Consider the following 10,683-nt stretch of genomic DNA (forward strand, 5'->3'; position numbering starts at 1 on the left):
TTTTTTTTTTTTTTTTTTTTTTAAATACTTCACCCTCCTGCATGGTTCAGAGGAATATGCAAGTTTATTTCAAGAAATTGGTGTGATTATGTGAGAGCTTACTGCCTCCTGGGGAAGTAAAATGGCTGCTAAAAATATTTCAAGGTATCCCTAATGGTGGCAAGAAATCCCTGAGGTCCTGATTAGAGCAGCAGCTACTAAAAATAAGAACTTTGGCCATTGTGTTGTGTTAAGGAAGAGAAAGGCCCAACTAAGTCTGTGAGCTGAAAAGTAGAATGAAGTCAGGTTAATTTGAATTTAGTATCTTCATTTTTATTATTATCATTAACCTTTTTATTCAAATAGCCTTTACCTGTTAAATGTGGCCAGAATTTAGGGGTAGAATTCGCCTGTGAAAACATTCTGCCCATCCTTTCTGTCTGCTGTGACTGCTATGTGGCTTTTTTTTTCATCCTACAGGCGAGAACAAGCAGTAGAAAAGAAGTATCCAGGGACCTACAAACGACACCCTGTCCGTCCAATAATCCACCCCAATGCCATGGAGAAACTCATGAAAAGAAAGGGAGTGCCTCACAAAGCTGGGGTGCAGACCAAGCGGTGAGACACCATTCCCACTTTATATTCAGAGAAATGGGATGATAATCCCCCAAAACACATTCTCATAGTATGATAGATGAGGCAACTTCTGTAACTCATTGATAGCACATCAGCTTTAGATAAAATAGAGTAGGAAGGTAAAGAAAATGGCTTAGACTCTAGAAATCTAGGTTTTACTATGTGAGACATGGATATTTATTGTCCTAGAACTGAATAGAGGAGAGAAATACAGTGGGGACTAGTCAGACCTGGGTTCAAATCCCAGCCCTCCTTTGTCAGCTCTGTGACTTGAGCCATACCATTCAGCCTCTTCCAACCCCAGTGCCCTTATGGGTAAAATGGTATAATCACAGTACATGAGATTTATTTATTTTTATTTTTATGACCGCTAGAACACAGAATTGAGTTAATCATAATTCTTTATTTATGACACATGGTTCATACATGGATTACTTTTATTTATACACTTAGTTCTTTTTAATAATGTAATAACTCATTACCAAAGAGGAGCTTTGATAATTACCTATATCTAACCATATTATCCCCCTCATTCTAATGCTACATAGGGTTTTTGTGAATTTTAAATAATGTAGAATCACCTTTCAAATCATAGGTGTTCAAAAAATAGTGTTCTGAGGCCTGGAGTTGTAGCTCAGTGGAAGAGTGCTTACCTAGCATACATGAGTCACTGGGTTTGACCCTCAGCACCATATAAAAATAAATAAATAAAGATATTGTGCCCACCTACAATTAAAATATATATATATTTTTATATATATATATATAATATATATAATATATATATAATATATATTATATATATNTTGTGGCTCAGCGGTAGAGCGCTGCCTAATATCGGTGGGACCTGGGTTCGATCCTCAGCACCACATGAAAATAAAGGCATTGTGTTGTGTTGTGTCCATCTACACCTAAAAAATAAATATATGTATAAAAAAAAGAAGTACACATTGTTTTTAAAAAATTATAGATGGACACAATACCTTTATTTTCTATATTTATCTTTATGTGGTGCTGAGGATCAAACTCAGGGCTTCACACATGCTAGGCAAGTGCTCTACCACTGAGCCATAGCCCAGCCCCTCTTAGTTTAATCTTAATCTTAGAGGCTGGAGGTATAGTATAGCGGTATATGCTTAGATGCACGAAACCCTGAGTTCAATCCCCAGCACCAAAAAAAAAAACAAAAAAGGTCTCATACTTTTTTACAACTTTTTTATTACCAAACTCTGGAGCCTTATAACTCCAAAATAACAAAGAATTGGCTCTATTCTAGATAAAGATAAATTAATATAACAGAAAGAAGTGTTCCTAAACTTGAGGTGTAGACTCAATAGTGAGATTTGAACTAAATGCAGTAAGAATAAAGGTAATGAGAAAACACAAACCAGGGATTATTTTAAGGCTGTCTGAATGATGGCTGTCCTACTACAGCAGGACTAATGTCAATCTAAACTATTAATGAGTAACAACATGGATGAAGTCCAGTTTTGCTTTTACTTATCGCCCTTACTATCTTCTGGTCAAATTCTAAGAAACTCTTTTCAGGTGGCACCTGGCACAATCCTCACGGAAATCCCAGGGCCTTTATTTCTTTTCTTGTGCTAATGAGCGACAAAGTCCACCTACAGATCTTCCTTGGTTCTGCTTACAGTTTTATAACCTAGGAGTGTGTTTGGGCGGGAGTGGGACGTTCTATTTAACTTCTTTGTTTTGTTGTGGTGCTAGGGATTGAACCCAGGGTCTCTCACAAGCAAGCGAGGCAAGTGCTATACAGTAAACTACTTCCCCATCCCTTAACTTTTTAAAAATATGAACCTATGTTTGCTGTTATGTTGACTTGGAAAAGCTTGGTAAGTATATGAGCAGAACACCAGGAAGGCAATTTGCAGAGTGTTGTACTGTCCATTGAGACTGCCCCTTGAATAATTAAAGTTTCATATTTTTTGGAGAGTCCTGTGATTGCTAAATCAGAAGTTCAGTGACCTATGAGGTAATCAGAGGAGAAACCATTCACCATCCTTACATCTAGGTTTCAGTTCGTGTTTAGTTAGGGACTAAAGGAGTGCTGATTTCAATTTTAGATCCTCTGAGCCTGTCCCAAGTGAATATAATCCATGAAGATAGTCTAAATATATACTAGTCATAAGCTTGAAATGGGAACTGTGCCTTGGAATTAAGCACCTTAGGTTCAAGTTATGTGTTCTGCTCTATGATGAGCACAAGCTAAGTAACCTGTGATCCTCAGTGCCCATATTTTTAAATTGGACATTTAAATAGTAGGAACCAGGCACTTTATATATTGTAAAGTGCTTTGCAAACTGTGTAACAAGGATACTCTGTGATTTTTGCACTGCCAGCTTCAGTAAGAGCAGCCTTCCCCTGACTTTAGATACTTTCACTTCAACTTTCCTTTAAATATCACCATAGCTACTTACCCTGTAAGTAGATGCCTCCTCCCAGGCTTGGAAGGGCTCCCTTATCTCAGAAAAAGACCCAGAACTTCTTCAGTCCAAACAATTTCTGCAGTACATGTCAGCCAGCTGGACATCAATTTCAACTCTGGGACAGAAAGCTTTTGATAGACCTCAGGACCCTACTCCCCTTATCATAAACTAGTAATACATGGAACTTCTGTACTAAGATAAGCTTTTGATTGTCCATCTCCTACTGCTCAATGCCTACTAAGGCCCTATGAGCCCGGGCTGTGCTTGGTGAGGCTGTCAGCACAGCCCAGCTGACAGCCTGGTAGCAGTACAGATTCTTAGGCCCTACCCAGACCTACTGAACCAAAAAGTTCATTTTAACAAACTCCTCAAGTAATTTGCATTTACCATCAAGTTTGTACTCTGGCTGTCCAAGGACACTAGGACATACTACTCATCTGGATTCTGTCACTAGCAGGCTGTGAGATCCTGAACCATTTTGGATGACTCTGGGTTCCTCATCATATGTGGCAGAGGCTTCTGCCCACCCCCTTTCAACCAGCCTATTATATCCATTTTATATAGTGATTTCTCATAATAGTTCATTTGAGAGAATTATGTTGTTAAATAAAAATGTTTGGACTCTCCGGTTCTAAAATCTCCTACTGATTTGTATCTGTCTGGTCCCAAAGACAGGTGAGGTTATTTGCTGGGAGGAAGGAAGCGGTGGTACTTTCTGGTAATCCTACAGTCTCTGGCTTGAGACAGTTCATCAGCCCAGGAACCATTTGTTGTTTGCCTATGGACGTTGGAGTCAGAGTGGGCAGGATTTACCTCAGGCCTCCTTCCTCTTGCGCACGACTGGTCCAGTGGGAACTTGGAAATAGGGTTGAAAGAGAACCTTCATCCTTTAAGATCAAAGTAGAATGACAGTGTCACTTCCCACCAGTCCTTTTCTTGCTGCTGCTGCTCAAAATGAGCTCTCTCCCATTTTCCCCTTCTCTGACCCTTCCTTTTCTTCCTCAAAATTTACTGAGTACTCCTATAAATAAGACTCCTTTCTCATATGAAGATAGACAGAACATAGTCCCAGCTCTTTAAGGGACCATGTCTAGGCTCCGTGAACTTAGCTTCGTGTCCAGCGAACCTGAGGTTTCCTTTCTGTGGTACCAGACTTCTTTCCATGTGGTGCCCTGAGGGATCTGCCCAGCTCCATCACTGGACAGATTCCCAGCTGTAAACACCCAGGCCCTTACCTCGGCATATTGGTACCAATATACACACACGATTATGAGGAAGAGATCAAGAGCACTGTAGAGTAAAATTATGATTTTAAGAGGACTGAATACCTACATTAGGAAGACAGAATAAAATTCAGGAGGAACAAAGGAAATCCTCTGTAAGTGAACATTTAGGTTGTATCCAAGTTTTTGCTATTTTAAACAATACAGTAATATAACAACATACATCTTTGCACATTGTTATATCCAGTGGATAAATTCCTGTACATGGGACTGCTGATTCAAAGAGCATATTTTAGAGCTTGGGGTACATTTCCCCAAATTTGAATGTGGTTTTTTTTTTAAGTATTTTTTTTACTTGTCAATAGACCTTTATGTTACCTTATTTATATGCAGTGCTGAGAATCAAACCCAGAGCCTCCCACAAGCTAGGCAAGTGCTACCACTGAGTCATAACCCCAGCCCTTGAATATGTTTTTGTGTCTAAAACTAAACCTGTTCTTTTCTCCTAGGCCAGATCTGTTGAGATCTGAAGGTATCCCCAGTACCGAGGTAGCTCCTACTGCATCCCCTTTATCTGGAAGTCCCAAAATGTCCACCTCAAGCAGCAAGAGCCGATATCGGAGCAAACCACGCCACCGTCGGGGGAATAGTAGAGGCAGCCATAGTGACTTTGCAGCAATCTTGAAAAACCAACCAGCCCAGGAAAATTCACCCCAGCCCTCTTACCTCCATCAGGCTCAGTCCCAGAACCCTTCTCTCCATCACCATAATCCTCTGCAGCAGCAATACCAGCAACCCCCTTCTGCCATGTCTCAGAGTCACCATTCCAGACTTGGTATGCACGGACAGGACATTGCAACCTGCGCCAACAACCTGAGGTATTTTGGCCCAGCAGCAGCCCTGCGGAGCCCTCTCAGCAACCATGCTCAAAGACAGATGCCTGGCTCTAGCCCTGACCTCATCTCCACAGCCATGGCAGCAGATTGCTGGAGAAGTCCTGAGCCCGACAAAGGCCAGGCTGACCCCTGGGGCTGCTGTCAGGCTGACCCTTATGACCCCTGCCTCCAATGCAGGCCAGAACAGTGTGGGTCCTTAGATATACCCACTACTGAGCCAGTGGGGAGGAGCCCCAACCTTTCCAAGTCACCAGCACACAATCCCCTCTCAGAAAATGCCCAAGGTTCTGAGAAAATGGAAGAAAATGAATTCAACAGCTGTGGGTCTGCATCATCCCTTGGCACCCCTCATCACATCACCCCCCCAGCACTACCTCGAAAATCAAGGCCCCTTCAGAAGGTAAGGTGTGATGACAAGAGTAGTCTATGTCACTGCCTTCAAAAAATGTCAGAGCCTATCTTATTATGCACATTATAAAATGTACATAAAAAATATACATTTTGGAAGAGAACTAGACAACAAAAACACAAATAGAAATTTCTTTTATTTTAAATACTTTCCACATTGCTTAAGCGGTGGACTGGGGAGTACACTTTGAGAACTACTCACCTAGGGACTGATTTGTTTATAAATTCATGGATAACCATATATCAGGGATATGTAATCAGAACGGTTTGGAAACCTCTACCCTAGAACTCTAATCTGGAGGGCTACTGGAAGGATTGAATCATAAAATTAAATTTGAGAAATAGTATTCTCAGCCTCTTCTTGGAGATTCCTAGTACACATCACCACAGGTTTTGAGAAACCAGGTTTTGATAAACTTTTGTAATCCAGCATTTTCCTTACCTATTGTGCCACACCATGTTTTAAAAATAGCATCTATTAATCCCCCATGGAACTAGCTTTCTTTGCAGTACACTTTGGAAAATATTTTCTTAATTAATAATTGAAATGAGCTAACTAGTCATTGAAATTTGTTTCTTTCTCGTCCACTGGCTGTGTGGGGTTTATTAGCTGGGAAGCAGTCTACTCTAGTGGTTAAGATCATGAGTTTGGGAGGAGATCATAGTTCAAAGCCAGCCTCTTCCACTGTCTCCGTTTGTCTGTCTATAAAACAAGCCTAATAACGGACTCTGCCTCATGGGTTAATGTGAGGATTAAATGAATTAATACAAATAGAAGCAGTTAGAGCAGAGCCTGGAATGTAGCAACCTTCCCAAAACTGCTGCCCATCTTGCTTGTGTGTGTTTTAAAGATCATGTGAAAAGTGGAGAAGTATTTAGAACATGGTAAACACCTACCCAGTTACTAAGTACTGTTTCATCTCAGCACTGTTCATCAGGTATGTATTAAAGGAATGAAAGAGTCTAAAATGTAAATAAGTATGTTTTGGTCACCTTAGTAGAAAACAAGTTGACCCTGAGGTCCATCATCTCAGAACTATGTTCTTCCCGCACATGTGTTGCTGCTACTGAGCAAGCATTCCTGGGATAAAATTGTGTTTCAAGAGGAGCAGTTGATTTGGGCTGATTCATTCCCCACTCTCCCACACCTATGGGCAATTACATGTAATTTTTTGACAAAATTTTATTAAGACGAAATCACACATCGTACAGTCCTTCCATTTTAAGTGTATGATTTAATGGGTTTTTGTTTTGTCTTTGTTTGTTTGTTTTTGTTTTTTATTTATATATAACAGCGGAATGCATTGCAATTCTTATTACACATATAGAACATAATTTTTCATATCTCTGTTTGGTTTAATGGTTTTTATCTACAGATTTCTTCAACCATCACCACAACCAATTTTAACATTTTCATCACCCAAAAAAAGAAATGCCATACCCTTTGACAGTCAACCCATTTCCCAGTCTCCCACAAATAACATGTAACCTCTGAACCATCCTGATGCCATTTTGATGCCCTCTATGGGAGTGCAGGCCCCAGTACACACACCTCGCGCATTTGTCCTCATTCACCCCACGCTCCCGCAGAGCGGCTCACCTCCTATAACTGAGATCCGCTCCCATGTGGATTCCAAGGGTAAACTGCTCATCTCAGCAGTCAGGATAACTCCATTCCTGCCTTTCATATTCAAAAAAGCATATCAGAATACAAATGAGTAAGAGTTATTGGATTTTAGAACTGACTTTTTAAAAGGTAAATTAGCCTCAATATTTGGTATGACTTGGACCCAGTCACCCAGCTCACAAAATTACATAATCCAGGGTGTCACATCGCTGAGCATGGTTGTTCCTAAGTGTGGCTGCTTTTCTGCCTTGATGCCAGATGAGATTTTCCCTGGAAGGGAAAATTTACCTTTTCAACTGGGACACTTACACAGCCTTCCAGCTAGACCACAGATCCCAGCTGTTGTGGGGTCTTCAGTGTCCCAGACATAGCCGCCTTATCCCTGCCAACATGCTCATTCAATAAAAATACACAAAACACTTTGTTCTATTTATTTATTTATTTAGGTGTCAGGAGTCAAATCCAGAGCATCTCATAAGCTAAGCAGGCATTCTATCACTGATCTGCTTCCTAGGCCCCCACCTTTTTAAAAAAATTGATGAATAAAATATATATTTAGGGTAATAAACACCTATTTTGAATACAGCATTGCATTGGAGTAAGGAATAAAATACAAACAAGCTGTGGTCTGATCCTCAAATAATGTATGTCCTAGTGTAACTATAATATTAGTTAAAAGTGAGGGGAAAACGTATTGTTGGGCTTTGAAGAACCGAGAGATCATTCTTGGAGAATCGCAGTGACAATGCTTGGAACTGCTAATGACAAAATCAGAGTCTGCCCACAAGTCCATGGCCTCCTCTCCTGGTTCCCCTCCATCATCACCTCTGACTGAACTCTTGGAGGCTTCTCCTCCCTGAGGGCAAAGATAAATTTTCTACTCAGTTCTGTATGTTCTCCACATCTAGGATAGGGCCTGTCACCTTGGACACCCAGGACAAGTTACTAAATGAATGAATAAGAATACATATGTTTAAAAAATCCAGCCAACCACTACCAAATGTTTTTGATAATAATGAAATTTTTTTTTACAGATGGTACAGGGTGTGGGGAAGAGAGAGAGATGCCAAAATAAATAAAAGCCTTTTCTTCTTATTCTCCTCAGAGTGGAGATGATTCCTCTGAAGAAGAAGAAGGAGAAGTAGATAGTGAAGTTGAATTTCCACGAAGACAGAGGTAAAACCAAACTGTCCATGATTGCTTTCAATGTAACGGAGTAAATCTTGAGTTTGTTGCATTTGGCTGTTCAACCCACAGGTCATTTTTTTTTTTTTTTTTTTTTTTTTTTTTTGTACCAGAAATAGAACCCAGGGGCACTTAACCACCAAGCCACATCCCCAGTACTTTTTAATATTTTATTTAGAGACAGGGCCCTACTGAGTTGCTTAGGGCCTTGCTAAGTTGCTGAGGCTGGTTTTGAAGTCCTTCTGCCTCAGACTCCTAAACTGCTGAGATTACAGACATGTGCCACCCTGCACGGCAACCACAGGTCACTCTTAACGGACACTTTATAGAGAAACTTGATCTCACTGTGTTCATGTTCTTATGTTCTTCCATTGTCATATTTTGAAATTTCCCTGTACACAGTAGATCTTAGTTCATCAGAATTTATTTCATAGGAACTTCAAAATAAGGAATGTAAATGCAGATCCACCATTACAATAGAGAAGACAGTGGAAGGGATGGCCATACTCTTTGTGGGTACATTTATTGGTTCCTAGCGGACCTCCCTGAGTTAGTCTGCTCAGGCTGCTGTAATAAAACCACAGACTGGGTGGCTTAAACAACAGAAATTTATTTCTCACAATTCTGAGCGCTGGAAGTCTGGGATCAAGGTAACAGCTGATTGAGTTGCCAGTGAGGGCACTCTTCCAAGCTTGCAGACAGCCACATTCTTGCTGTGTCCTCACAGGGCAAAGAGGGAAAGATGAGGAACGAGAATCTTGGGGAGACATAATTCAGTCCTTAGCACCTCTCTATTACTTTAAAATTAAATGGTACCCATCTTGATTTTTTAGTCTTCCTCAGGGATGGCAAAAATAAACTAGATTACCTCTCACCAAGACTGGCTGACAGATAAAGAAAAGGCAAGTAGCTGCCCCTGTGACGAAGTTCTTGTGCTTCTCCCTACTTCTAGGCCCCATCGCTGCATCAGCAGCTGCCAGTCCTATTCCACCTTTAGCTCTGAGAATTTCTCTGTGTCTGACGGAGAGGAGGGAAATACTAGCGACCACTCAAACAGTCCTGATGAGTTAGCTGATAAACTTGAAGACAGCCTGGCAGAGAAGCTGGACGACCTGCTGTCCCAGACTCCGGAGATCCCCATTGAGATATCCTCCCACTCAGATGGGCTCTCTGACAAGGAGTGTGCCGTGCGCCGCGTGAAGACGCAGATGTCTCTGGGCAAGCTGTGTGTGGAGGAGCGTGGCTATGAGGTAGGTGCCACTCCTTCCTCTCTCTTTCCCTCTTGGTTCCTTTGGGCCAGGATGTGCTCCAGCCCTTAGGGCCTTTACAGTTTCCATTTAGTATATAAAATATGACAGCTGCCTCCATCACAAGATAACTGAGCTCCCAGAAGTGAGGCCAGTTTCCCCAAATGAGGCATAAACACTGAAATGCTCAGGAACCCTTCATTTCAAGATTTAACTAGAACCTCACCTCCTCTCCACGCCGTCTCCCAATCTGGTTAAGAAGCAGAACCTTCTCCCTCTGTGTTCCTAGTCTCCCCTGGAAGATGCTGTTGCAGCACATAAAATACTTTATTGCATGTCGTGTATTATGCAGCTGGAGAGACAGACTAGCATCATGTTTAAAAGGAGTAATAAAAATGGAGCAGAGGCTGGGGTTGTAGATCAGTGGTAGAGTGCTTGCCTCACATGTGGAAAACACTGGGTTTGATCCTCAGCACCACATAAAAAATATAAAATAAAAGTATTATGTCCATCTAAAACTAAAAAAATTGTTTTAAAAAAATGGAATAGTTCTCTTCACAGACAAAAAAGCAGGACAAGAGAGGGAGGCATCATACTGTCTAAAAGCAAATCCCAGACCTCCCACTTACTGTGTTACCATGGGCAAATCACTGAATCTCCGAAGGTCAATTTTTTTATCTGTAAAGTGGGGATAATAATATCTATCTACCTTAACTACCTGTCATATCTATGAGGTATGATCTCTCTCAGAGATGTGGTGAGCATTACATGAATTAACAGATGTAAAGCACTTAATAATAGTGCCTGATAACACTATAGTAAATACCACTAAGTGGGAGGTGTGGAGGTCTATACCAATGGGCCTAGCCACCATCATTATCAACTTCATGTCTCTTTTCCCCATAAGCCCCAAGGACAGGACCTGGTCTCATTTATCTTTATATACCCTACCCTACACAGTACCTGTCATGGGGGAGATGTTCAATCTGGGCTCACTGAGGAATTGTAGAAATGAACTGAATTTTCTCTTGTCTT

At 41.0% G+C, this 10,683-nt stretch overlaps 1 protein-coding gene across 8 annotated transcripts in view; it reads left to right on the forward strand.

Annotated features, from left to right (window-relative positions):
- Map3k13 (mitogen-activated protein kinase kinase kinase 13) overlaps window positions 1-10,683 on the forward strand; it is a 172,148-nt gene that overhangs the window by 155,993 nt on the left and 5,472 nt on the right. For all 8 annotated transcript variants that reach the window (XM_048804018.1, XM_048804020.1, XM_048804021.1 and 5 more), the window contains 4 exons: window positions 460-597; window positions 4,795-5,581; window positions 8,322-8,392; window positions 9,354-9,651. In XM_048804018.1, the coding sequence (XP_048659975.1) occupies window positions 460-597; window positions 4,795-5,581; window positions 8,322-8,392; window positions 9,354-9,651 (1,294 nt within the window). The remainder of the gene's footprint in view (window positions 1-459; window positions 598-4,794; window positions 5,582-8,321; window positions 8,393-9,353; window positions 9,652-10,683) is intronic.

This window comes from Marmota marmota, unplaced genomic scaffold, assembly GCF_001458135.2.
Source record: "Marmota marmota marmota unplaced genomic scaffold, marMar, whole genome shotgun sequence".
Classification (NCBI taxonomy): domain Eukaryota; kingdom Metazoa; phylum Chordata; class Mammalia; order Rodentia; family Sciuridae; genus Marmota; species Marmota marmota.